We start from the raw sequence: 27,970 nt of genomic DNA on the forward strand, positions 1-27,970 counted from the left end.
CAGCCCCATGGAAACCGTGTTTAACATTTCTGCACGGCTAACCACAGTTCCTCTGCTCCTCCCTGCATGGGTTATTGGGGGAGATGATCCTCATGAGGCATTGAGTACTTTCTCCCTACTTATAGTGTCTGAGGGCTTTGAATAGCAGGGGTGAAAAGGTCAAATACCTCAGAGGAAGACACTGAAACATCTGGTCTGGTAAATGATGCATATTATTGCCTTCTTTGCAACATTGCCAAGTGTCAGCATTAAAGATCTGAACATGTATTATATGCTGTGTATCTTTCCAGGCAGCAAAAAGACAGCCAACTCAATGCAAAAGGCTGGATTTCACTGTGGATCTGCCAGTCTCGAGCATTCTGAAATCCTGAAAGGATCACAGTGGTTCAGTGAGACTGGTGCTGGGTCGTTATTTAAACAGCCTCTAAAAATACACCCTGATGTTGAGCTTTCTGGAGGAGAAGGGAGGGAAGGATCTAAAGGGAAAAAGGAGGAAAATACTTGATATTAGAGTGGATGAGCACCAGAAGAAAGGGGAACAAGACAGTGAGGCCGTGCGCACATTAAGACGTGTAAAGCAAAGGGAAGTTCGTGTGTGGGGGTGTAAATATCACCCCTGAAAGGACAACTAGGACAACTCCATCAAGCATCCATGCTTGGTATCCCAGGCTGTCCTGGTTCACAGCCTGTGTGTGCACTGACTGTGTATGGTCAGTCAGTGTTTTCATGGTAACATCTGAATGCAGAGAAAAAACATCTATAAGCAGTTCTTTAAATATAGTTGCATAGTTTATTTTCAGCAGCCTAAGTGGTGTCCTAAAGACAGGACAGCCTGGAAAAAGGCTAATGAGGATGTAAAAATGGAACCTGGATACTACAAATAGGTCTGATCATCAAAAAAACAAAAAAAAACCCAAAAAACCAACCCCCAAAAAACAACCCAAAAACAAAAAAACAACAACAAAAAACCTCAGCAGAATCCTGCAGCAGAGGAACAGTCCAGTTCAAGACACCACTCTTAAAATGTTTATTAAAATCTGCCATATTGTTGCTGGTGCATCACTGTAACATGAGGAGTCAGATTCTGCTTTGGGAACTGCACACACTTGAAAATCCAGAGCTGGTCATCAGAAAGTTCAGCGAAACTACACTTGAGCATTTAGAGGTTTACTGAAGTCACAAAAGCTATCAAGGTGTGACACAGATTAACTTTACCTCTCTAACCTATTGCATCAAGCCACAGGCCCACAGAAGGAGAAATATCTTCAACTCCAAACAAGCACACTCACAAATGTGGGCTTAGAAATCTTCACACAAATAAATTGTGTAGCTCATTTGACTTCTTCCGGTCAGAGTTACCACAGTATGGAAGCATTTCTTCTTTGCTCTTTAGTGTCAAGGTTCAAGCAGCATAGAAGTTCTGTGGGATCCCTTTCACACCCAGACCTGTTATCTGTTTTGAAAAAATAAAAATTAAAAGATAAATGAAAGGAAACAGATAGATCTCCAACTGGGTATCATGAAAACATTCAAACATTGTAGAACGAATATCATAGCAACAGACTACTACGTGGAGGGTCCCCTGCTTCAAGAGGAGCCCAAAAAGAGTCATTACTTGGAGTTCTTTGACACTCTTTAGGATCACCAAGATTATCAAGCACTACTCAATAATTTTGCTAGTTTAAATGTTATCTGTGGCCTTTACATGTAGTCCTTATCTTCAAAACAATTCACTATCATTTTTAACATGCTTTGCTTGTGCAAGACAAATGTGAGTTTGGAAAACACCAATTCCCTTGTGGAACTGGAGAACGAAACCAAAAAAGACGCTTATTTAATCCTCCTGTGGGCTTCTAAACTGTGCTGCTTGAATATATCAGTTCTCAGCCGTGAGAAATCTGCTCTAAGCACTGCTTTCAACAGGAGTGTCCCAGATCCCAGAATAGATCTCCATTCCTCCTGTAACATGTCTTCATCCTGTGGCCAAACCAATAAAAGAGTTTGTTTTGTGTTGATGGCAATTGTTGAGTATAAACTGCATTTTATTCGCCTGATGTGCTTTTTGCTAATGGAGTAAAAAAAAATGAAGAGAGAAACAAGTTTCAGATTCAGGAGCCCTGGACAAAGATGGTTTTTTAAAAAGTAGCAATAATTTTTATTGGACAAAAAAAATCGTAAAAGTTTTCAGATTGAGATGCAAAATTTTGCCCGGGTAAATTTAAACATTTAATTTTTTAAAGAGAAATATGTTCTCTAAGCATTTCGATTTCCTGGCACAATTAAAAACTGAGAAGTAATAAAATTGAATTTTCCAAAAGTGATTAAAATATAGTAAGAGATAAAAGCATTCCTTGCAGTATATTATAGAATAATACACTTTTCATACAGCAGGTCCATACCCACTCACTGCCTTCAGATCCTGACCAGTCAGCTTTGGCCAACCCAGCTATCAACACTATTACTTGTAATTTCTACAAATGTTCCTTCCAAGTGCCTGAGCAGCTCTGCAAAAGCAGCTGGGCCTAGCTGGGGGACAAGCAATGTACCTGGAGCAGCTCCTAAGGTGAGTGGGATGAGCAAGGCCAGTGGGGGGCCACGCCACTCTCAGAACATGAGGCTTGGCAGGTCTGATGTACAGAAAGAAAGAAAGAAATTCTGCTCACCTTGAAAATCTCTCCTGCATGAGGTTCCTTGGCTAAGGTGGCCTCGTCCAGTCCATCGTATGCAGAAGTCACATACATTTCTGAGTAGTCTTTTCCACCGAAGCAGCAAGAGGTGATCCTTGGAGTAGGCAGCCTCACAGTTTGGATTCTTTTTCCTGGGAAAAATGTGCAATTGTTTTCTAATGTTCATTTTTTAGGAAGCATGTAATTATGAATGTACTAACAGTACACATGACACAGATGTGACATTTACTCAGAAGGCACCTCCCCTTCAGACAGAGACCATATCCTAAAGGACAGTTTGTGGGGAAATCAAATTATTTCATCTGCCTCTTCTCTAACTATTTTTCAGACTCTCCCCCACATCTGTGAGGCTTCATTTCCTTTTCTCAAAATGAAGCAGTATTGTGTGTGAAGTCAAGAAGGGCAGGAACACCTGGCCTGGGATGGATGTTGTTCCTTAAAACATTTTCCAGTACAACATTTCAACACTGAGGATTTTTATATGCAGCATTTTGTGGGATTTCTTTGATAGTGGTATTAAAAAGGGTGTGTAGTTCATCAGCCAACAAGGGGAGCAGGGGTACCTGACAATGGGAGGCAGCACAGGGAGCTGCACTCTGCACGATCAGAGTCTGAGCCAGCGATGTTCTTGGCAACCCATGGGGCAGAAATGGGCAACAAATTTCACCTTATCTCAGATTCAAACCATTCCTCCTGCTGCCATTCCCCTCACATTGACATGCACAAACTGGTGGAGGCCTTACCTGTCTCTGGGTCAATGCGAATGACTCTGCCACCATCAATACAGGCCACCCAGAGCTTCCCTTCTGCATCTATGCACATCCCGTCAGGCATTTGCTCCTCCTTTTCCAGATGGTACAAAAGCTTGGGGCAGGCTGCAGGAAGAGTTACAAAGCTGATATTATGTGGGCAGCTACCTATTCTGTATCAGATCCCAGTCCAACAACTTCCACGCTCTTGCAAACAGCTAAGTTCATTTTCTGTGAGAAAGGCATGCTGCAAAATGTACATCACACCTGCATTTTGCAGATGTGTTAAAAGCCTAATTCACCCTGGCAGAGACAAGTCCCCAGCGCAGCCATTTCAGTCTGGGATTGTGCTGATAGTGTTCCTGTAATTTTACCAAGAAAAGAGAACAAAATGCCCCATCTCTCTTGTTAACCCACCTGCTGCCTGCCATAACACAACAGCTGCAAGTGCAAGAACTTTTCCTGGACTTTCATTGGTCATGGCAGCTTGGATATGTTACATAAATAATTACCTGGGTTTAAACGTTGGTGATAAGCAATCTCTCCTAGCTAAAGATCAAAACCCTTACTTCTTAATGGCCAACAAAGCAACCAGTTTTGATTAAGCCTGGACACCATGGATGCAGTGCAGATACGTTGGTGAGCATGTCTGGTCCATGAAGCAGGGCCCATGGGCTGTGGACCACCTGCTCTGACCCACCCAGCACCTTCTGGTCGTTACACTGCCCATGATTAGACAGCTGTGGGTATAAAGCCAAGCCTAGGAAGCTCAAACATATTACAGTTTTATATTTGCAGGAGGGAAATTGCATTATATCTTCTTTTGAAATCTTATATCCTAAAATCTATAGAAGGAGATGGTCTCAACAAAATGAAATCTGAGTGAATGTAATTACTTTGTGTGATTTTTATCTGTGATCACCCAAAGTCTGCACTCTTTTAAGTACAAAGGCACTTCAGGCATTTAAATTCCTGTGGAGGATATCAGGCTGATACAGCATGAAAATATCTCAAAGAGTTTTAAAATGGGGTTAGATCCATTTTGCTTACACTTAAATTTTCTTCCTTGCAGATATAATAAAAAAATGTTTATCCATAAAATGAATTTAAGTTAAATTTGAAAACATCTTAATTTTAGAAATTTGGCTGGGAAACTTCCATCACAATGACAGCTTGATGCTCCGAATATCTTTCTGTGAAATATATACATGCACGTTCTCCACGTGTATTTATGGAGCCTAGTACAGTCAAAGTAATTCCAGTAGATGGCACTCAAGAATAAATACCGTCCTAAAAGCTCTTTCTCATTATGCAGTGTAAATAGCTTCTTCCTGCAACTCCCTGAACAAGTCCAAGTATGAGGCATCTCTCCAGATGCAAGTAAGCTGAAAGACTGTCAAAAGTTTGTTCACCAAATACACCTGGTGTTTATCAGCCAACTGACAAGTTGTAGCCAGAAGATATGAGACCTGTCAAATAAATCACTGCGTCTGTCAAATAAATCACTGCATGTCACAGGCCTAGGTCTTGCTGCAAGACAGAGCAGTAGCACTACTTGTTGCCAAATTTAAAAGCATGCGTACCAATCTTTCCAGTGTGGACATCATAGCTGAAGGCATGGACAGCGTATGACAGGCTGTCAATGTGAAAGAAGGTCCTGTGGTCCAGGGACCAATCCAGACCATTGGAGATGTCCAACTGGTCTAACTGTTTTATTACTGAATGGTCAGGAAAGAGGGTGTAGAGAGCTCCTTGCCGCCTCGCTCGGACCCCTGGTGCTGTCTCTTCAGCCATCGTACCTGAAATGGAAGTGGGAGCACTGGTTAGAAAGTAGAAGCTTGCTCCTCATGTTTGATCAAAAACCTCCTTTAAGTGTTAGCAAGATGTAGCAGGGAGAGTCACAGAATGGTGAAATTTTTTTCTTTTCTTCCTAAAAAGATTTTTAGGAAGAAATTCCTTGCTGTGAGGGTGGTGAGGCACAGGATCAGGTTGCCCAGAGAAGCCATGGATGCCCCATGCTTGGAAATGTTGAAGGCCAGGCTGGATGGAGCTTTGAGTGACCTGGTCTAGTGGAAGGTGCCTCTGCCCACAGCTGGGAGGTTGGAACCAGATGGTTTTAAGGGTCCCTTCCAACCCAAACCATTCTGTGATTCTACAATTCTACAATCCTGTGGTGAAAGGGAATAACAGGTCCTGTCAGATTGATGAGAAAGAGCAAAAGGAGCAGATCAGGAGCAGCTGCCTCCCACAGAGCTGATCCTGGCCAATGAAAGGATGTTTCTGCATTGCCATGAGGTTTAAGTCATGGACATCAAAGACCCAAAGGATCATCAGGACACGCCAGGGGGTTGAGGTTTTGCTCACTGTGAAAGTCGAGATGCAGGCAGGCACCATATGCTGTTTTTGTTGTTGCTCTTTGTGGGCTACTTTCATGATTTAAATGGGCTGTGACCTTAAAATACAGGTGCACACCATGTGCCTGAGAGCATTGTCCAAACAGTTCTTGAGCTCTGTCAGGCTTGGTGCCATCACCGCTTCCTTGAGGAGCCTGTTTCAGTGCCTGACCACCCTGTGAGTGAAGACCTTTCACATAATATACAACCTAAACCTCCTTTTTGACTTCAGGAGGCCAAGGATCTGCCCCCACATCTTTGTTTCTCATAGGCTAACCAAGAGATGCTGCATAGAAAGAGTGCAAGCTGCAGCTCATGTTCTGCTCTAGAAGCTGCTGCATCCTTCTCTACATCTCCAGAAAAAAAATCCACCTACATGAGCCTTTCACTGACTTTTCCATGAAGGCAGCTGTTGGAAAAACACCATCCACCATGTAGGAGAGCCTTCCTGTCAGATGGCCCTTGTCAACAGCATCTGACCTCATCTAGGTCAGATGTGGAGTCCCCTGTCCTCCACTGGGCAGTAACCAAGCAGAGCATTCACAGGACAGGGAATGAAATGCCTTATGTAAAATACACTGTAATTAGTCTCCCTTTGCTCCAGGGGAAATTTCTGCCAGGAACTTACCAGCAAAAAACCTCCCCTTTGGATCCACTTTCCCATCATTGAACCTGTTGTTGGGTTTATCCTGCTCGAGCTCGAGGATGGTGGTGACTGCCTGGGTGTCCCAGTCCAGGAAGGCAAACCTGGTCCCCAGGGCAATGACATAGCCCCCACATTGCCGCAGAGCCACTGAGCCAACACGGGCATCTGTGGGTGAGAGAGAGCAGAAGATGAAGGGTAGCTCTGGGGCCATCACCCAGCCCTCGCCGAGGCTGGGACATCCCTGGTCAGGAAAGGCTGAGCTGAATTGTTAGCACATCTCACTGGTTCTATGTTCCATGGATCTTTCCACCTTCTAGGATTGCACAGCCATTAGGACTGTACCTTTTCCTCTGCAGGTCCCAAACGAAACATGCATTCCCATTTAGGCTTATCAGGGGCGACATGTGCATGGTCCTCTCTGCTCAGCTGGCTTAGGCCACACTGTGCTCAGCAACACATTGCAGGAAGACAGGGGATGTGGTCCCATAGAAAGTAAGAGAGTCCCCCAACCTGCAGGACTCCTACTAGGAGGGGTGGATGGGACAGACAGAGAAGACTCCCGGGATGAAGCAGTGAGTACAGACTCTTACCCACAGACACGCTCTGCACCTCATTGGTGACTGGGCTCCAGCGGCAAACTTTCTGTGAGTTGATGTCTACGTAGACAAGTGCATTCTCCCTTTCTTCCCAGACTGGGCACTCTCCCATCCGGTTCTTCTCCTTCACAACAGACTCGATTTTGATGGAGGAAGACATGGTCTGAGGGGATGTTAATAATGAATGTAATTAAAAGCCCTCATGTGATTTTTTTTCATGCATGCAATGTTTAAAAGCAGAGATTGTAAATAGCAAGGCACTCCAAATCCCACATGACAAAGCAATTCAGGAGCTTCTTAGGACATTTCCATGGCCTAATGGCTGGAACTGAGCTTGAGGTGCCAAAGCTTCCCCCTACCAAAACTTTCCTAAACCACAGCTGCTGACGGAGCACAGGAGTGCTGGGGCTATGGCCCTGAGCTGGAGCCGAGCTGCTATCTGGGGATCCATGATCCTAAGGGTCCCCCAGACCACAGGGAGGGATCAGAAGGCACCAGCACCTATGAGTCAGAAATCTTGTTGTGGAAAAACAAGGCTCTGCCCTATTTACACAGATGCATTGACTTCCTCCATAGGAAGACATTTACACACCCACAGCACGGACTCCACTTCGCCACAGAAGCCACTGCACAACAAAAGCCTGTTCCCACACCAAGTCAGTGAGAATATGCAAATACTGAGGAAGCCTCCTGCCTTTGAAATTCTACTGCTTTGTTTTCCCTCTAAGCATTTTGCTCTTCATCAGCCCCCTCCCTGCCCCGGCTTCATCTGCAACCCCTGCTGCACACTTCAAATTTTGCCCAATACCAGGCTGTGGGGTGCAACTACCCCAGCTGCTGCTTGGGGGGCCAAAGCCACCAGTGAAGCTCCCATTCCATATGTCTGCTTCCAGCAGTTGTTCATGCCCTGGCTGCCCTGTCCCCATTGCAGCAGGGTGCATGAAGGGATATCAGTCTACCGGCCACAGCTGATTGACACCCACACAGGGTGCACAATCCATGAGGTTTGTGTCGAGTACCCACTGATGTCCTCCAAAACAGGGATGCTGAGCCTGCTCTGACCTTGCTGTGGGGTGGGATGTGAGCAATAACCTCCACCATTCAGCTCTTACAAAAGAAAGAGACCCACTCACTGCCTTGGTCACCCCTAATGGAGCCGCCCCCACTGCTGCACCCATTGGCCTCAGCACAATTTTCCACAGATTGGGAGATAATTCTTGGGAGGCAGCCAATCCCTGACACAACATCAGTCCTAGAGGGATTACCGTCTTCAAGTGGGTATTGTTTCCTAGTAGGTGAGCTGGTGATAAGGTTTACAGATCATTAATTAGCATTAATGCACTTCAAAATCCGTGGGAAGAGCCAGTCAATCACTGTGAGAGGAAATGCCGGGGCTGAGGGATGTGGGATCTTTCCTGCAATGAGTCACACCACCAAGGTAAGTTTCAAACAATCCATCTATCAAATACATCCTTCTCTCTTCCAAAAAACACTGGCCACAAGAGGCTGGGCAGCAAGATGTTCCACACAGGCCAATAGCGTCTAAAGCATAAGTGAGGATATACAGCAAGATGCCAAGTTTTAACGTCCAGAAACCTGTTAAACAGTGCTTGAGCTGGAGGAGTGAGTTTCTTGTGGGTTAAAGCTTTGTGTCATGTGGCTGCCATATGTGGGACCCGAGGCTTGGAGACACAATGATGACTTTATTGTATCATTGTCTGGAAAGCACAGAGCTGTTCTCACCCCTGTGGAAAAACAAGAGTTAGGCAGCGGCCCGGCAGCAGTGCGGTTCCTGCAGAGGCAGAAAGCCTCCAGACCTGCAGCAGCCAGCGTGTATTTGTCTTGTCAGGTCTTTCATTGACCCAACCAAGCCTTATTAAACCTTTCTTTTCCCACCAGCTGCTGCTGCATTTACATCCCCCTTGTCCAACTTCTGCAACACCAAAACAGCGGCCTGGCAGATAAACTGTGGTGAAATACTGGCTCACAGACCCACCCTACATGATGCATGAGGAGTACACAATCACGCTACTGCCAGCTGTTTCACAAGGCATAGGCAGGGGAGAAACCATCCTGCCTGCACCAGCTGCCTGCTTCCCCCTCTCCTGTTCCCCCAGCGATGCTGCAGAGACCTGCCCTGTCCCATGGCTCCTCAGTGCACATCCGCCTTCCCTGACTGCATATTCAGCCACAGCATCCATCCCCTCAGCCAAAGGAATAACACCTGTGTGTCACTCCAGCTGTGGAGGTTTCCATACTGGTGAATATTGTGGCTCAAATCATCATCACCCCTCCCTGTTTTAAGAAGAGGGCAATTAAGAAGGGAAGGTCTGTGTTTTGCGAGCTGAGGTTTCACTAATTTTTACAAGCAGCTGAAAATGGAGGCTTTTAACAGGAAGGACCATCCAACCCTAAGCGGCAGCATTGCCCTCCGAAAGAGTCTCCAGAAGCTGTGAGGGACTCAGCACTGGTCTTGTCCAGTCCATGCCCCCCCCTCTGCTCAGTGCTCTGCTCATTTCCTGCCATGCTCTCCCTGCTGACACCCCATGGAACTATGCAGCAGTAACATTTCACCAAATACAGCGTCTCAGAGAGAAAAATGAGGAAATGACCCCCAAAAAGCTGGTTCAAAATATCCCAGCATAATCAGTCCCCAGGCATCCTGCCACCTGGGCACCTTTTTCTGTGCCACCTCGCACCCTGCTTGGTGCACAGCACTGACCCATCAGAGATGAGCATGCAAGGAAAGATGAGAACTTTCAAGCAAAAATCACCAAATACTTCTGTATTCTCCCAAAGCAAAATCCTTGCAGAAAAAATCATCACATCCACCCTGCCTATATCCTCTTCCCAACATTTTGTCGGCTTTGTGGCCTCCTGGACTCATGGTCAAACCCCTTATGGAGACAAAGGGATGGGCAGGTGTCACTGAAACATTTTCCAAGTTAAACTGTTAAACTGTTTAACTGGGAAAAGTTACCAGAATTTGGAGACAATAAGAAAAATTTCCTGTTAGGAATAAAATAGTAAAGTAAAAACATGCAGTCTGCTCTAGAAACTAAACCCTCTCTCTGGTGACTATTTGAAAATAGCCTTTCTAGACCTCTGTCCACATTCCTTCTGAAAACATCTGGACAAAAGTTGGTCCTTTCAGAACCCCTAAAAAGATACAGGTAAAATACAAATGAATGACTGGCCTTAAAAGTTTTTTTGCTGTTTTGCTCTCTCTCTCTCTCTCCCCTTCCCCTGCAAACACACATAATTTCATTTTTAATATCAAACTGAACCTTCAAATAAGCAGGCAGAAAGCTAAAACTTTTAATGTACAGCCAAGCAACCATCTGCACAAACCAAAGAATTTTAAGAACCCTTTTCCCCTCAGTCAAACAGCGGAATATCTTTACCAAGCTGGAGGACACCTTTGCGAAACTCTGCAGTTCATCACATCAACGCACCTGCTGAGGAAAATATTGCAAGACCTGGGTTGGTGACTCTTTTCCAGCACTGGTCCAATGAAACTGGCTGCTGTTTTCAGCGACGGTTAAAAACGTGCACCCGTTGATGTTATCTGCATGGAGCAGGTAACCTTTTACATTTTGTATTCAGTCAGCAGTCACATGAATGATGAGGCAGGGACCAAAGCCTTTCTGAATGGTCTGGTTTGCAGTGCCAGCAGCGGGACATGTGATAGGGAAAAATCCTTGCTCAGTATTTTTCTCATGTCAGGAGAGCACGAGAGGGAGACTGAGGCGTTGCACCATTCAGTTGCCCCAAGGGTTAGCCCAGTCTTCCAAAATTTAGGGTGTTGAAAAGGGAAGGTTAATGAAAGATGCAAGGGAGGGTTTTGTAGTATTCTGATAAGGAAAAAAATATTGCTGTGATTAAGGCCTATTATCATCTTTAAGGCTTGGCTCCTACTCCCAGCTGTGACACAGCCTTCTTGTGTGTGAAGTCACAGGGCTCCTCACCCTGAGCATGGAAATCCTGATCCCACTTTGGCAAAGAGCTCCAAGCTGCTGCCTGCAGCACACACAGGGAAGGACTTTTACCAGGGAGTCTCAGCAATTACCATGGATGCTGCAGGATGGCAATGTCTTGCCTGGCTTTTATTTTCTTCCTTCTTTGTCTTTTGCCTTCTTTTTTGTCTGTGGGAGGCAAAGGTGGAAGACACCAAGTGCCTTCTCCCACCCAGCCCTGCTAAGCAGAGGTAGGTGACGGCAGGGCCGGCAAGGTGGGGACAAGGCAGTGTGCCATGGGGACAGAGTCCAAGCTGGGCAGTGAGCCAGAGTGACCACCAGAGTTTTGGTGACAGGGCCACAGTCAGGGAGGGCAGAAGCCACTTGGGAGAAATTGGCCCCAGTCCAGCATGCAGGAACAATGCATTTCTTTACTCATGAAAGACTTTAATGAGCTTTTTCATTTGGTGTTCAAATGATTCACAGGATGAACATGCTTCTCTGATAAGCAGGTAGACAAGATAGACGTATTATTCTATCATAGTCACCATCAATCCACATTCAGAGATTAAAAAATTACAGCCCTAAGACAGAGACAAATTCAAATATTTCTCGGCAGAAAGCCAGTGATATTTCCAAGTCAAACTCCTTCCAAAATCACTGTATTACAGACAAAGTGATTCTGGGTGCCTTGAGGACGCTTCTGAGGTTTCCTTGGCCTCTAATGGCTCATCCCATCAGCGCAAACCCTCAGTCTCTGCTTGCTCTCAGAAAAAATATCATGTTACTCTCTGCTTTCTTTTTTATAACCTAGATGATAACTTCGAAGGGAGGTTCAAGTAGAACAATATGCGGGTTTTTTTCACATCATTTTCAGCTGAAAGATATATTCAAAGGAAAATTTTGGCTTATTATAATTTTCACTGAAAATTAATTTTCAGCTAAGAAAAAAAAAGACTGCAAAATATGAGTTATCTTGTTTTCTGCAAAATATTTCCCAAAGCATTTTCTCTAAATGGATTTTGGAGGAGAAAACCACATTTTCCACATAGCTCTTCACTTCTGGTGACCTGACTAACTTTCCCATCACAGGCTGTAGCAAAGTAAAACCAAGTCAGGCAGAGGGACAGAGAATTCACCTTGCCACAACTGCAAACACCAAACGTGCAGCTTTCTGGGTGAGCAGCACAGATGCTGGATCATCAGTGGCACAGGAAAGACAGCAGCTGGGAAAATTATACCAGAACACATCTCTCGAATTTATTCATGTGGCTGCAAATGCTCTGGGGATGCCCCTACCACATTTTGCACCATCTCTTATTTCTACCCTGACCACTTCTAGGCTACCAACACAAACACCACACCTCCCACTCTGTCATTTCAACGTCCCCCATGCCTGCCTTTTCAGAAGTCAGTCACTTTAGGAAGGGACACATCTCAAAGGTTTTGTGGGTGTTGTTGATGAGTGGTGCAACTCTGCAGTAGCAGGTGCATGTATTTGCTAGCCAGCCAGCTATTCTTTTAATTGTTTCCACAACATAAAGAGCCTGGCTCTGCCATGCACTTTGCTTGTTTCTGATGTTGCCGGGTTTCAAAGCAGAAGTTTCTAGTGGAGTTGGCCAAAGGCAGCCATGCACCTGTGTACCTCTGGCTGACACCCAACCACTTGTCTCCTTCTGGTGTGGCTTCCTCTCTCCTTTCCCACTGCTTTGGTGTCCTCTGATGCATCTCTTATGGCTTCTTTTTATAGTTCCTAGTTTTTACCAACATAGAGTAGTCAGGAGAGTATCAAGGCATTATCGCACCACATAACGTGGTATTTAAATAATTGTCCTTGTCCTCTGCTCCCCACAGGCATGTGCTCAGACAATAACTTGGGATCTGTTCTTGTGGCTTTGCAAATATTTAGTAAATCCATTGCTTCCCTTTTTTGTCCCATAATTCCCCAAAACATATTTGTGTTACTTATTCCCCTTGAGGGTCCATCCCCTCATTCATTGCTCTAGAAACTCAACTTTGCTTGTTATTTGGTTGTCCTGATCTCTTAAAATTTTTTATGTACCTCTACAGCTGTCTTCCTCTTGGAGGGAGAGCCCTCCCTGGATATACAGGCATGGAAAGACATAACAAAGACACAGGTATTAAAACCCCCAGGCAGATACAGGTACAGTTACTCACCCCAGCGATATTCCACTTGACAGTGTCGTCCAAAAGTGAAGCCAAAGCTTATCTTTTCGTGGCTTCACCCTTTTGTAGGAAGAACCTGGTCCCTCCCTTGTGCTCGAGATGAGAAGAACTGGAGTTCCCCAGGCAGTCAGTGCCGCCTGCTTTTATTTCAGCAGAGCTACTTTGCCAGCAAAGGATTACAAGAGCTTTCTCCAGCTTGGTTAGGAAGCACTAGGCTTCACCTATGACTATAGATTTTGGTCATAAGGGTGAAGAAACCCTTCAGGGCACAGCAGCTGCTCCTCCTGATACAGCCTTTCCTGTCACTGAATTCTTGCTCAACCCTAATTGAAATCAGTGCTGGTCTTTGATCAAAGAGGTGAGCGCCATTAATAAGCGAGGGATTAAACAAAAGTCAGGAAGACTTCCTAACTGAGGGAACCAGCAACAGCTCAGCTCCAGTTTGCCAGATCCCACTCTCTGTCATGGGACTCCAGTCAAAATACGCCAGCAGCACCATTTAGGTCTCCTCGGGGCTGGGGCACGGGAAGCAGCTACAGCCTCTGCACCGGAGGCTGCCTGAGACGCGCTCCCAGGGCATTTCGGCAACATTAGAAATGCAACTCTCCTGGCAGAGTTGGCTATTCCTGCTCATGTGAGGCCCACGAAACCTGCGTAGCAAAGCCGAGAAGGTGCTTTTACATGAGGGGGAGGTGGCATTCATTTGTGAAATGTCTGCAGCAGCTTATTGTACCTGCCTCTGCTCTCACACAAGCAAGCACAAAGAAGTTATTAATAACAAGGTGTTATTTAGACATTTGCCCAGTGCCACCCATGCACAGCATGGAGGAAGAGGGGCTCCAACTGCCATGTCCTCCTCCCTGTGTCTCATGGCTGCCTCCTGGCCAGCTCTGATAAACAAATCTTTTACCCAATTTTTCATGCCTGTACAAGCATTGCTCTTACTTTTCCAATGCAGCAACAACATAAAAGAGATTGGCTTGGTTTTTTGCGTTGTGCTGGCAGTCACCCTACTGCCAGTGCGGTGGTGTGAGGGTTAGCACAGGTACAAATCCTCAACAGCAGAGGCAGAGGGAGCTTATTGGTGTTTATGCCCACTTTTCTGCTGCATCTCTGGGTCTTCCACTAGCGATCAACCACACCAGGCCAACAGCATGGCTCCTGAGCTGCAGGTATCACCAGCCTTATGACTTCAGTGAGATCAGAGCCCTAAACTTGCCACATTCACCATCTGCCTCAAATCAAGCTTTCTCAATATTGTGCCTTGAGTAGATTTTAGGTTGTGCCTTTAGATTGCCTTGTAGCACAAAAAAAATGAAGGATATGGACACTCCAAAGAACAAGGCGCAGAGTTTGCTTCACTGCCGCATGCTCAGCTACACTGAAGTGGGGCTGCTTAAATCTTTTTTTTTTTCCCCAGCTGCCAAGACAGAACCCTGCATGACTGAAAGAGGGGAAATAGTAATGTGCACAAAATAATCTTTCAACCCTAGGACCAAAGCAGTACTGAGGCCTTGGTGGGCAGCTGAGTCAGACACTGCACACTGGAGGGCACAGCCAACACAAGATGATACATCAGAAACTAACTGCAACAGGCCTGCAGAAATGGCAAACCATTACGTGCTGATTCTTGGAGCTACCTGGAGAGAAAACACCCTGCCACAGACTCGCTTGGCAGCCACTTGGGTACCCTCACACAGCAGGATGGGGACACACAGCTATACCACCTGCAGATGGAGGTGCACTGACATGTAACGTTCCAAGAGCAAAAATCTGCAGTGTAAAATCCAACTGAGATACATCAAAGTTGTCGCAGCACATACAGGCCTGAAGTTAAAAGCAAAAATGCAAGCCAGTGTGTAAGTTTTGATTTACAATAGGTGGTGTGAAGAAATTGCAACAGATCTTCCTTTTCCTTCACATTTGTAAAAGCAGTGGCTTTTGGGGCACGTGGGCCTGCCTTGCTCTCTGTACTCTGGGGGAGGTTGGTTTTGGAGGAGGTGTGTGCAGGTTGTGCTTTATGCACAAACGGCCAAGAATGCCCAACGTTTTCCTGCCATCGTGGATGTCCCCAGAACAGGCCAAGATCTTCAAAGGATATAGAGAGATACGGTTCTTGACTCTAACATTTTGAGCTTATGTTTAACAAAATGAGCAACATGGCAACAGGCACCGGGGAGAGAGGGTGATCAGTTCCAGCCAGAGTTAATTCAAGGACAGCCACAGCTGAGGCCTGTCAGAAGGAAGCTGCAGGTGCACAGTGAGAGGTACTAACGTTTCAGATGTTGAGAACATCAAAGGACAAACCAAGTTACAGTTCAAACAGTGGTAAGACCACCAAAGGGCGTTTTATGAGGAACTCTGAAAATACGTAAAAGAGACAGTACAAGTAGTTTAATCAGTAAAGCAATATAACCTAAGTTGCAAATGAGACAGAAGGATACTCAAAAAAAACATATTAAAATATTATTTAATCATACAATAGAGTTACAACAGTAGTTTATTAGGACGAGAATCTTTTTAGCACAACAGAAAAGGTACCATCATATATTTAAAGTAAGTTTAAAGGGAGAAAAAAAATCCATTTTAAAATATTCCATGTATTTCAGTAGTTTTTTATCCTTTCCTGATGAAATATTATAATGGTGTTATGGTTTCCAAGAAAAAGATGCTGAACACCAGAATAAGACCTTCAGACTTGTCTTGCTTATGTCAGCTCTCTCTAATCCATTCTGAAGAGTGTATTTAACCTGCAAATGCATATGGTGGAACTCCTTTCACCCCCAGTCCTGTTATCTGTTAAAACACAGAGAAAAAAAAAATAGAGTGATAATTCACCATTATCAGACACTGGGTTTCCTACACAACCAGACATGCTTTAATTTAGAAAAGGATTGTGTCCTACAACTTGACATCCTACTGTATTTCGCACACATCAGCTCATCACAGCATGGAATTTCAATGCATGCTCTTTCTCTAAAGCTCAGTAAGCACAGGCCAGAGTCCATTCCCCAAAAGCCTCTTCTCTTAGATACTAAGCCTTAATTCTGCAGTTCACAATGTAACCTTCAGCATGCACACACAAAGAGAAGGGCTTTAAAGCAAATCCCAGTGGAACCATTTTTTAAACAGATAACTTTGTGATGATTAACCAGAAAGTAAATAAAAGCAGATGCTTTTATCTGCCACTGATTAAGACATTTATCTGCCACTAATTGAGACATGTAACTATTTACCCATCTTTTCCATAAATAGAAAATGCAAATAGTGTTGGGAAAGGGAGAAGTATAAAGAGATGATTGCATAGAAAATTTCCACTATCAGCACTGGTACAAAGTTTAAACCCCAAAGTATCTTCAAATCTCTAAATGCATTTAACTTTCTGCAACAGGAACAAAAAATACAAACAACAGTTTAACATATATGACCAATGTTCTAACAACTGTCTTTTTCCAGCTTCTCATCATTGCCAACCGGAGTTTTGCTACCTGAAAAAAATCAGGAGTGAAAAAATGGCCTTCTAAAATGAAAGGAGAAAATATCATTCACCTTGAAAATCCCACCAGCCTGCGGTTGCCGTGAAAGCCACTCTTTATCCATCCCATCGCTGGCAGAAGTCACATACATCTCTGAATAATCCTTTCCTCCAAAACAGCAGGAAGTTGTTTTGTCTACGGGAAGTTTCACAGTCTGGATTCTTTTTCCTGGAGGAAAATATGCATGAAGTTTCCTGTTTGTCTACTTAGAACCAGAAATTTAAACAAATTACCACAAATAACTGTTGTGGAGCCAGGTGTTCTGTAAAAGTGGGAACCAGGGCTGGGGGAGGTCTCATCCTAAATGACGAGCACCATAACAGGGTGAAACCAGACTTCTGCGAACCTTGTTGTTGATGATGTATCCTTTGACAAGTTTCAGTTTCAGGTATCACCAACAAATCCCACTTCAATCCCAGTTTGTCCTCTAATTAAGTGCTAACATCAACAGGACAAACACATATCTGAGCTCATCATCTAGTCTGTCCATGGAGTCAATGGATATGGGATAGAATTCCTCTCTAAAACAGGTCACATGAATCACGCCCTAGATCTGCTGACTTTTCTCCTTTTAACTACAAAGGCAGCCTGGAGCGAGCAGACCTCAGGCAGCGTTGCAGAGGCGTACCTCCTGCTACACCTCTACTGCCTGCGGTTAAGGAAGATTAATTCCTACGAGTTTTTCAATTTCAATTGTCTTTCAAATCAAGCTTGAATATAATAGGGATCACGGGACATGTCTGATGAATATAAAAAACTAGCGCTACCATAAATAATACTAGGCATTTATTATGCCAACAAATAACTGCAGTCTTCATGATGGTAGTGAACAAACAGATCGCCTCTAGTCCTAACCACAAGGCTGTCGAGACATCTTGCAGCAGATTTTCCCAAAATGTCTGCTAATCCTGGGCAACAACAGCCTATTCCCATTATGCCTATTTTATGTACCTACAAGCGACTTTCTTTTTCTAGAAATATGCTAAAGCACATGAATTTCCTTAAAAAGTGTGTAACTTCTCTGTCCTCCCAACCGCATGCGTAAAGGGCTTGGTCCCCTTACAGCAACTAACTTCAGTGCTGTGTTGAAATAGCAGGAAAGTAACTTTGATGTTGGGAACCCTAGAAACCGACTGACACAAAGTCTGGGAGACAGTGAGTGGGAAGGCCATTCAAAAGGAAAAAACACGAACTGTAGGAAAAAAGGCATGAGCCCTGAAGAGAAGGGGATAGACCCTGGTTGCAGCTGTAGAGTGCTCTCAGTGGATAACAGTCTAGGAGACTGTTAATTTACAAAGCTCTGAGGTGTCTCCCTGGAGTTTCAAGAAAATCTGTGCTCAGTCTTTATAGAAGAGACAAATATAGCAAATCTTTTTGGCACTATAAAAGTCCAAGTATATTTAAAAAATCATTAGGAAGAACTATAAAATATTTAACTGCGGTTTATGTTGGGCATTAGGAAAAATTTCTTCACTGAAAGGGTTGTCAAGCATTGGAACAGGCTGTCCAAGGAAGTGGTGGAATCATCATCCCTGACAGTATTTAAAAACCACACAGATGTGGTACTTTAAAGACCTGGTTTACAGGTCAGCTTGGCAGTGCTGGTTGATGGTCTGACTCAATGATCCTGGAGGTCTTTTCCAGCCTTAATGGTTCTAGGACTCCAATTTCAAGAATAAAACTAGCAGGTCACTAAGTGACCAGAAGCTATGACAAGACTTGTTAACATGTAAGTTAGACATCCCTTGAGTCCTTTGCGAACCCCGTGGGATCAGCCATCAGCCTCTCCCTGTGGCACATCCTCAATCTAAAGGCAGCAGCCATCTCTGCTAAAAAAGCCTAGACCTGAAAAGCTGCTTCACCCTGAACCTCAAAACCTTCCCTCTAGGAAAGACGCCAAACAAACAAGTTTCCTCATCCCACTGCCCCAAAAACAAAGTCCAGGCTTTGTTATCATTGCAACCTGAAAATCCCTCACGTGCTTTAGATGAGCTCTTTATCAGTGGATGTATCTGCAACTGGCTGACAGCCATTCAAGCCACACTTAATGGCTATTGTGTATTAAAAGAGCCTTTCATAGAATTCTCTTCCAACCTGACTGGGTTATCTCCCTAAATAATTACAATTCATTCAGAATTCAGAAAATTGCAGATTTTAGATATTACTTTAAAATGATAGCCTGAGAGGGGAGGTAAGTATGAGATATTCACAAAAAAGATGGCTCTTTTTGACGTGGATGAGGGGGAGACAGAACAGGTTCATGGAAGATAAATACACTGAGAAATACACTACCAACACATCAGTACTTCTTCCATCTGTGAGCGTAGTTAAAGACTGGGAATGCATTAGGGATAAGTACTCTGCCATCAATATTCTAACTATCCCTATGTATCTGCTTACAGGCGCTATTCCTTCTAGCTCTCCCATATGAAAACACTCCCAAAAGGGAGAAGGAAAAGGAAAATGAGCGAAAAAAGGAAGAAAAAAAACAGGTCAGAGAGAAAAAAAAAAAAAAAGCCAGGCAGGAAAAAGGTAGAAACAGTGAACCAGAGAGGAAATATTATTGAATCTATTACCCCAGGAGGGTATTTAGAGGGCTGGTGGATGTCACCAAGGAGTGCTCTGCCCACCGGAGTGAGAGGATGTGGGTCCAGAAACAAGTCCCAGCACTGCTGGCATCTCCCAAGTGGAGCATCCTTCTCCTTGGGCTGGGGTGCAAACTCTGCAGAACAGGAGAAGTCCCACAAGTTGACAAGACTTTGGATGGGTACAGAACAAAAGGTGAGGGGGAAAGCACAGCCTGAGCCTCAAGCAAAGGTTTCCAGCAGAGTCAGAAGCAAGGCTGGCGCACGTGTGCCAGGGTCTGCTGTGTGATGCAGACAAGGCATTGTGGATTCAGGGATACTGGCATCCCTGAATCCACAGTCCCACAAAACCCCTTAGGCTCCAAATGTATCCCAGTGCAGTTGCTCTCCTGCTGCATGATGCAAACTTGTGCTGTCTGGGATGTGACAAAAATCATGCTCCCATTCTCACCCAACAGCCCCTTACAGCCAGTATGGTTCAGTTTCCCTTTAGTGCTTCACAAGTGTTTTCTACCCAGAGTAATCTGGCACATCACTAGAGTCCAAACGACAGCAGCAATGAACAACAGACTCTGACAACAGGCACATCCAAGACATTATTGTGGGAATGATAAAATGCTGTGGAATTCATAAAAACATTTTTAAATTATTTCATTGCAAAAGTGATCGTGCAAATAACTTCCAACAACAAAAAAGATGCTGCTGGTATCAGTGTCCTGTGGGACTTGTAATAAAATCCAGTAGGCTGCCCAAAATAATACACTAAGCTGAAAAAACAAGACTCAAAAATTGTTTAAATCATCTTTCCCATTTATCAATGAGATAAACACTGGTCTTAATTTTGGAGGATGCAAGAGGAAACTAACTCAAACAATTCACAAGTAGAATGATGGTCACCTTAGCAACTTTATCTTTTCCAACACAACAGATGCTGGGAACAAAGGAGACTTATTTACAAAGGTAGTTTTTGAGAGCAGGGACATAAAATTGTTTTAAATAATAAGGAAAAAGCAAAAAAAGCAGTTTTTGAAAAAGAGCAGATACACCATTTCTGTGAGGTGAAAAAAACCACACCTCTCACTCTTTGGTTTTGTTTCTTTTTTTTTTGTTTGGTTTTTGTTTGTTTGTGTTTTGTTTTGTGTAACACAAAATTCCAGTCCATCTTTTGCAAGGACTTACCTGTCTCGGGGTCAAGGCGAATCACTCTCCCACCATCGTAACAAGCCACCCAGAGCTTGCCTTCTGTGTCAATGCACATCCCATCAGGAATGCTCTCCTCTTTTTCCAGTTTGTATATACTCCTACGGTTGCCTGCAGGGTGAAAAAAGCACAGAACTGAGTGAGAAAATTGTTCAAATTTTTATCAGTCACAGCCCAGCACAGTTATTTGTACTATTATTTTCAAAAGCTGTGCTGAGGCCCTGACTTTTTTTCCCATGAAAGAAATAGATTGTGCCTGCTGCCCTGTTTGTTTCCTGAGACAGTTGTTTCTCAGCATGAAAGCCTGTGGATCAGTTCCTATCCACTGGAAGTACAATCCTTCTTTCTGGCATTCATTTCTAGCACACTACTCATGTTCCCTACTTACAATATTAAATGAATAACTGAATAAATTAATGTTAGATATATTCATATAATTAATAACTTGTTCTAAAAGCACTTTGCATCATTTCCAGTATGGGTTGCTCCAGCTGGAGAGTTTTCAAACAGTTTGCTGGAATGTGCCAATAATCACTGTTCCAACACACAGCTGACTTTCAGATCTATAAAACTGAGAGCTTACATAAAAACGGAGTTTGGAAAAGCATCGATTTCAAAGGCATACTGTTGACCTAAAAACAAACAACCCTATCTGAATTTCTATCCACTGTTATTAAAGAAAATTAAACCCAACTTTCCAACATTGTTTATTTTATGCTCTGACAACTTCAATGTTTCTCATATGCAGCAATATTTTTAATGAGTTTCCTTTTTGCTCCTGGGGATTGACAGACTGCCCACAGAAAGAGCGAGCGAGAACGAGTGAGAGAGAGAAGTACCTTATTTCCTAAGGAAAAATTCAGTTGTAAGCCACAGCAGAGAGACATTAGGACAAGGTGCTACATCCAAAATTACTTTAAATTCAGAGTTTTAAAACTAAACATTAGATTGGCTGAATTCTTTCAAAACAAAATACTGCAGCACATGTACTCAAAAGCAAATTACTAGTCCAAGTCACTGGAATTTTCCTTTTGCCCAAGCTTGTAGAAGCCCTTAAGGCATTGTTTTGTTTTAAATTAACGAAGGAAGCTTTGAGTTACTGCTACCATTGTTGCCTTGTTCTTTCTGCAGAATCTTCACTTAGTAGCTTGTATTAAAAAAAAAAAAAAAAACAGGGTGAAGAGTGAAAAAATATCTAGAGAAGCTGGCAGAGGTTTTGTGCAAGACTACAAGTTTGCTGTCACTTTGCCTGTGCTGCCAGTAGCAAGAAACAGGAGCCACAGGAACAGACAGATGAGATACACTTCGTCCTTTTTACTGTAAGATCAGATATGCCTTGTGTTTAGTAACAGTAGTACAGATTACTACTCAAACTGCCATGCAATTCAAACACTTTATAGTATTACCAAACAACCCTGACTGGTTTGAGCCAGGAGCCTGCGCAGGCGCAGAGAGATGTTAATGTGGCTTCTGTTGTTTGGCTCAAAAGAGGTTTCTGGATAAGTGCTCCCAAAGCTTTGATTGTGTCTGTGTAATAACCAGAGCAGAAGGAAACATCACAATCTTCAGGCACAAACAATTATTTTAGAATACAACCATTCATACCAATTTTTCCAGTTTGGAGGTCATAATCAAAGGCATCCACCGAGTAGGACAAGCTGTCAATGTAAAAGAAGATTCTGTGATCCAGTGACCAGTCCAGCCCGTTAGAAATGTCCACCTGGTCAAAGTGCTTCACCACTGAGAGATCAGGGAAGAGCGTGTACAGAGAGCCCTGGTGTCTCTCCAGCACAGCAGGACGAATCTCCTCTGCCATTGTACCTGTGCAGAGCCAAAGAGGAGAAAGAAGGTTCTGAGTAAATGGACCCTCCTCCAGGTTTGGGCCTGGAGGAGCCTCTCAAGAGGCATCATAGCATCCCCTCGCTATGATGGTGATCACACTGCCAACACAGAAGGGAGCAGTGCAAATTCCTCAAATTCTGAAATTTGAGGAACAAACTGAGTAAAAAGCAAAAGAAAAAGGTGAACTTCCAAAGTGCTTGCTTTTAGCAGAAGGCGGCAAAACACAGTCTTTGTTCTTTTGTTGAATGTTTCCGTGGCAGAAATGGTGTGCAGCATGATTCCTGCAAAATGTTTTATTCAGTCATTCACATATTAAGACAGGTGTGGCTGGTATTTAACTTACAATGTATCTTAATGTCTGTAGAGCTGAGAGAGAGGAAAAAAATTACCTCCTCCCTCAGAATGAGTCTTACATTAAAGCCTCTTTTAAAGCAAATCTCATCTTTGCAGGTTGAAGTTGGCAGCCGAGACCAGCCCTTGAGAGGCTGGGTAAATGCAGGTTAAGGTAGGCCTCGGGACTGAACAACACAGCAGAAGCACAGAATAGTGTTTTAAAAAACAGGAGGACAGGATCACAGCTGAGGCTGGAGGGCACCTCTGGACATCATCCAGGATCATGCCCTGCTCAGAGCAGGGTCAGACACCACAGGTTCCTCCCACCAGTGTTGGGTGTTGAAGATCTCCATGGATGAAGACTCCATACTCTCTCTGGACAACCTGTTCCTACTGTTTGATCATCCTCAGTAAAAGAGTTTTCTTACATTCATACAGACTTGGCTGAGTTTGAGTTTGTGCCCATTCCTTCTGGTCTTTCAGTGGGCATCACTGAGCAGAGCCTGGCCTCCACCTCTTTTACTCCCTCCCCAGTCAGGTACTTATACATACAAGTGGGATCCCCTGAGCCTTCTCATCTTCAGGATGAATAGTCCCTTAGTTTTTAGAAATAATATTCTGAGTTACAGAGTACAAACCAATAATATAATAAATTTCTCACTGGAAAAGTATTTTCTATTGGCACCCTTCCAGTATTCAAAACATGCAGCTGACAGGGAAGAGGCAAGGCCAGTATCTTAAACTAGATTAGACAGTGCCCAGGTGATATAAAGAGATGTGCAAATGGGTTTAAACTCTGTTTGAAGACAACAAAAAAACCCCCACTTAACTAGGAAGGAAAACTTGCTGCATCTACAACTAATCATTCATTGCATCTTATCACCAACACCCAGCAAGCACCAGAGGGAAGAAAGAGACTGCAGCATACCTGCGAAATACCTCCCTGCAGGATCTACCTTCCCATCATTGAATCGGGTATTTGCTTTATCCTTGTCCACTTGAGTAATGGTGGTTACCAGCTCCTCTTTCCACTTGAAAGCAGCAAACCTGGTTCCTAGGGTGATGACATAATCCCCAGACTTCCGGAGAGCCACGGAGCTCACAGGGGCATCTGGAAACGGGGTGAAATTGAAAAGTGAGATGTGCTATGAAGAGACATTTCTTTTCCTTAGAAATGCCCACTTTGGACACGCCAACTGAACTCAGTGAAACCACAGGCAAGAGAAACAACCTACTTTTCTACCAGCAATAAACAGATTATGTCACATGAATTTGAGTATTACCACTGCAACCAGGAGCTATAATCATTCCCAGCACCTAGTTGTGCTAGGTGCTTTATTAAAAAAAAGAAGTATAAAAAGGGGACAGGAACATATGCTTTTTACCATAGCTTACTGTGTGGGTTCCCCTCTCTTCAAGGGAAAAATCAACTGCCACAACAGCTCTAGAACAACCATGTTTATTTAGCACAGCTCCTCTGTTAAGTGAGCCCTGCAGCGACGGAGGCAGAGTATCTCTGCACTGGGACAGGTCACACCACACTCTGCTGAGCCACTCAAACAAACCTCCAGCAGCACCAAAAACACACCAAGGAGTGGCAGAGCTTCCCAAGAGCTAAAACAAAACAGAAAACTAGTAAATGATCCATGATTAGTTTACACTCGCTTGAGCTATTACACATAAAACCTCCGTTGCAGGTTATTATAAAGGAATTAGTAAAAAAAAACAGTGAGTGCAAAGACAACATTTCTGTAAAAGCCTACAATCAGATGCAATCTAAGGAATAATAACTTTAGGCAGGCCAGCCAAGTCTAGCATAATATTTTCTATAAATGAGACTAATTACTAATTTTCTAATTTAAACTGAAACATTTCTTGTATTTATACCTTTGCAGGGGTATCATTGGGTAATACTTTCACAAACACTTGTAACTACCACCAGCCACCACTGGGTGACAAGAGGAACAGCTCCTTTCCAGCAGTTTGCTCATGGCTCAGGATGCCCCTTGCCTTTGGAGCCCTGGCAGCAGTACCACCATGACAGAAATCGGAATGCTATTTGCCCCCAGCACTGGAGATGAACACCTGACTGCAAGCTCAGCTCTAGCAGCTGAGGCTGCTGGTGGCCTGGGCTCATTTACACTGGGGTGCCACTCCTTCCTCTGCCAGCACAGACGACAGCAGAGTCCCCTCAGCCATGTGTGGCACCTCCCACATGGAGTATTTTTGCTGCTCTTCGGATTGCCAGTAACCACACTAAGAAAAGTGGGTTTCTGCCTGTATCAGCAGCAGGAGCTTCCCTAGCAGAGCATGGGATTGCAAGTCTACTTCTACTCTCCCAGGAAAACGCCTGGGGCCATGGCTTAGGGAGTCCTTCCTCCAGCGTTCCTCCCACCCTGGGGGAAGCAGCCCCCAAGCACAGCTGTCCACTGGACGTGCTGGACATCCAGGTGCCTCTACGGCCACAAGAACAGCTCCATACCTTCCTGAAAAATCACTCCAGAGGAAAGGGGTGCATGAGGACACAGCCACCCTACTGTTCACTACACAAACCCAGAGCAAGGAGTGCCTCAGCCCATGCACCCAGCTCAGTCTGCTGCGGCATCGGAGGGCTTTGTTAAAGCAGCATCTGCAGGAACTGATTGATTTGCAGCACCATCTTATGCCCAAGAGAAAATTGACCATAAGGTCTCCCCTCCAGGCCCAGCTATGCAGCTATGGTGTTTCCCCCGTGGAGTTATAAAGGGCATTTGAAGTGGCTTCTAGGCATACGGTTGTTGTAATTCTCTTATTAAAAACTTTAATAATGTGTAATTTCTCTTAGTTTCCACTTTGGAAACCCTCTACTACAATCACATGGCCTTCTTTGGTTGTTTGGGGGTTGGGTTTTTTTCTTTTAATCATGGCGTTCCCAAAGGCACAGCCATTAATCATAACGATTTTATTACTAAAGAGAGGAAACAATAAAAATAAAAATAATTTTTTTAAAAAAAGGAGCTACTTCAGCTGCTCTCCCTTCTACATCTCCAGAGAGGCCACAAGTAAAAGACTACGCCTTTGAAAGTAGACCAATTTGAGGGGAAAGGCAGGGAGAAGCACACTCCCTCAGCTAAGCTACAACGAAGTAAGTTTGGGAAGCAACACTTCCAAAATTAGTACCAGGCCTTCTCTCATCTTGAAATTGGCAACTACAGTAATTTGAAAGGCAGATAAGCCCAGATCAGTTAATAGTGAATAATGCAAACAGCTTATAGGTAGGCAAAATTGATTTTCACCAAGGGTTATTGAACATGAGAAAACAGTAAGTTGGACTGAAACTACTGTCTCCCAACACAAATATTTACTCTATCTCATCCAGCAGTAAATCTGCAATCCTTTTTTAATGCAAGTTAGCATATCGTTTCCTTTCTGGAAAAAATACTTGAATATTGAGACTCTAGCTGGTGACACCGCTACCTTCAAAAAGGATCGGCTTCTTATATTGTTATTGGAAATCTTTCAATAGAGAAAATGTTGTGAGCATTGATCATTCACATCAGAACTACACCAACAGAAGAACTTTACCTCTGGGACAAAGTGCAAACAAAAGAGAGTGAGCTGTGGACGACTTACAGGGCAAAGAAACAGATCAAATGTTACCCAGCAGCAAAAAGTCCCAGGGGAAGTCCCCAGGACTAGGTCTGGTCTGTATCTAGTGTCTCGCAGTGTGCTAGCCGCCGAGGAAACCCAGGCTGTAGGGAAAGGTCTCCAGATCTGAGCACCGTGCAGCTGCCGAGGGACACAGCCCGAGTCCCAACACGCAGCTCCGGCACACAGAAGGGTTTTCCAGCGGCTCCTTACCCACAGGAACGGCCTGCGCCTGCCTGGTGACCGGGCTCCAGCGGCACACCTTCCTGCCCGTGATGTCCACGTACAGCAGCGCGCCCTCCTTCTCGTCCCACACGGGCGACTCCCCGATCCTGCAGCCCTCCGGGGCCACGCACTCGATCCTGACGGACGACATGGGCTGCGGAGGGAACCGTCACCGCCTCTTACACTCCGGCCCCGCCACGGCCTGCGGGGGAAGAAAGAAAAAAGAGGAGGAATACTGAAAGGGAGAGAAAAAATTCAATCGGAGGGTGCCGGCGGGCGCAGGGAGGCAAAGGCCGCTATGCCGGCGGGCCCGCCCCGGCATGCCCGGCTGCTGGGGCACACCGTGCGTGCCGCCGTGTCACACACACACACAGGCGTGTGGATGTACCTGCCTGTGAACACGGGAGAGAAGAGCAGCAACAATAAATATTAACAACGAGAACAACGAAGCGCTCCGCCGAGCACGCCCCGGCCGTACCTATCGGCAGCCTCGCAGGAGCGCTCCGCCGCCGCTCTTATAGCGGCTTGGAGACGGGAGGCGGCCGCGCCTTGGGTCCCCCCGCCCGGGGCGGGCCCCCTGTCCTGCCGGGCTGTCCTGCCGGGCTGTCCTGCCGGGCTGTCCTGCCGGGCCCTGCGGGATCCTCCTCTCCGTGCTAAGCCAGCCCCAGGAGCCAGCGGTGGCGGCTGTCCAAGCAGCCGAGGCTCGGCACCCCCCCCCCCTTTCAAGCGCTGCAGGGAGGGAAAAGAGGGAGAAGAGCTTTCCCACCGCGGTGGGCAGGTTTCTCAGCGCCCGGAGAGGCTGATTCCCGAAAGGCTTCGTTTCTCCCTACCTCCTTGCTCTGGTGTAGGTGGCCACAGAGACTTGGCCCTGACTTCCAGCACTAGGAATCCTTCACAGCTCCTGCAGCAGCACCTTGGTTATCCAGAAACCCGGGGCCTTCAGCATGCCCTTTTACTCCCCGTTCTCTGTAGTCTCAAAAACTTCCAAAAGCACAAGGCAAACAGCTGGCACCAGAATTTGCAGATACAGTTGCCTGCTGCACTTGCTTTTATCTCTGTGCTGTGGCCACTACAGCCCCCAGACCTCAAGTCTCAAAGCAGTGGGTACTTTTTGTATCCCAGGTCTCCTCTTGAGCATCCCATGACATACTGCCTTTTGACTTGGAGTTGGTGACCCCCAGAGGGATCAGTGACATCAAGTGGCTTCAGTCGCACTGCTCCATGCCTTGTGTGTCTCCTCCTGGAAACTCAGGAGCACAAGGCAGGCACAGGCTGGCTTGCTGCAGTGTCCCCACAAACCGGAATTAACTCGGCTGCTCCAAAACTCGCCTCTTCCCCATCCAGACTCTGGTTTCCAGCTGGCTGGTGTAGCAGCCCTATTATTCAAGGGGCACTGCACACCAGTGAT

The 27,970-nt window shown here is 45.0% G+C and overlaps 2 protein-coding genes across 6 annotated transcripts; both read right to left on the reverse strand.

Annotated features, from left to right (window-relative positions):
* Positions 1-1,003: 1,003 nt before the first annotated feature.
* Positions 1,004-10,563, reverse strand: LOC136286042 (regucalcin-like). 2 transcript variants are annotated; one of them, XM_066177481.1, is made up of 7 exons: positions 10,527-10,563; positions 7,066-7,234; positions 6,458-6,640; positions 5,020-5,235; positions 3,431-3,562; positions 2,664-2,818; positions 1,004-1,453 (listed from the first exon to the last, which is right to left on the reverse strand). In XM_066177481.1, the coding sequence occupies exons 2-7, from the start codon at positions 7,229-7,231 to the stop codon at positions 1,403-1,405; spliced, it is 903 nt and encodes a 300-aa protein (XP_066033578.1). In that variant the 5' UTR covers positions 7,232-7,234; positions 10,527-10,563; the 3' UTR covers positions 1,004-1,402. The 2 variants fall into 2 exon arrangements, with proteins under 2 accessions (XP_066033578.1, XP_066033579.1); XM_066177482.1 differs by lacking the exon at positions 10,527-10,563 and adding an exon at positions 10,476-10,526.
* Positions 10,564-15,653: 5,090 nt separating this feature from the next.
* LOC136286043 (regucalcin) lies at positions 15,654-27,522 on the reverse strand. Of its 4 annotated transcripts, none has more exons than XM_066177487.1 (7): positions 27,393-27,522; positions 26,551-26,764; positions 23,639-23,821; positions 22,141-22,356; positions 20,515-20,646; positions 16,764-16,918; positions 15,654-16,010 (listed from the first exon to the last, which is right to left on the reverse strand). In XM_066177487.1, exons 2-7 carry the CDS (start codon positions 26,711-26,713, stop codon positions 15,960-15,962), a joined length of 900 nt encoding a protein of 299 aa, XP_066033584.1. In that variant the 5' UTR covers positions 26,714-26,764; positions 27,393-27,522; the 3' UTR covers positions 15,654-15,959. The 4 variants fall into 4 exon arrangements, with proteins under 4 accessions (XP_066033584.1, XP_066033582.1, XP_066033581.1 ...); XM_066177485.1 differs by lacking the exon at positions 27,393-27,522 and adding an exon at positions 27,041-27,203; XM_066177484.1 differs by lacking the exon at positions 27,393-27,522 and adding an exon at positions 26,955-27,041.
* Positions 27,523-27,970: the final 448 nt, after the last annotated feature.

The sequence above is a fragment of the Chamaea fasciata genome, unplaced genomic scaffold (genome assembly GCF_029207755.1).
Source record: "Chamaea fasciata isolate MVZ Bird 193981 ecotype frontalis unplaced genomic scaffold, bChaFas1.0.hap1 SCAF_2, whole genome shotgun sequence".
Classification (NCBI taxonomy): Eukaryota; Metazoa; Chordata; class Aves; order Passeriformes; family Sylviidae; genus Chamaea; species Chamaea fasciata.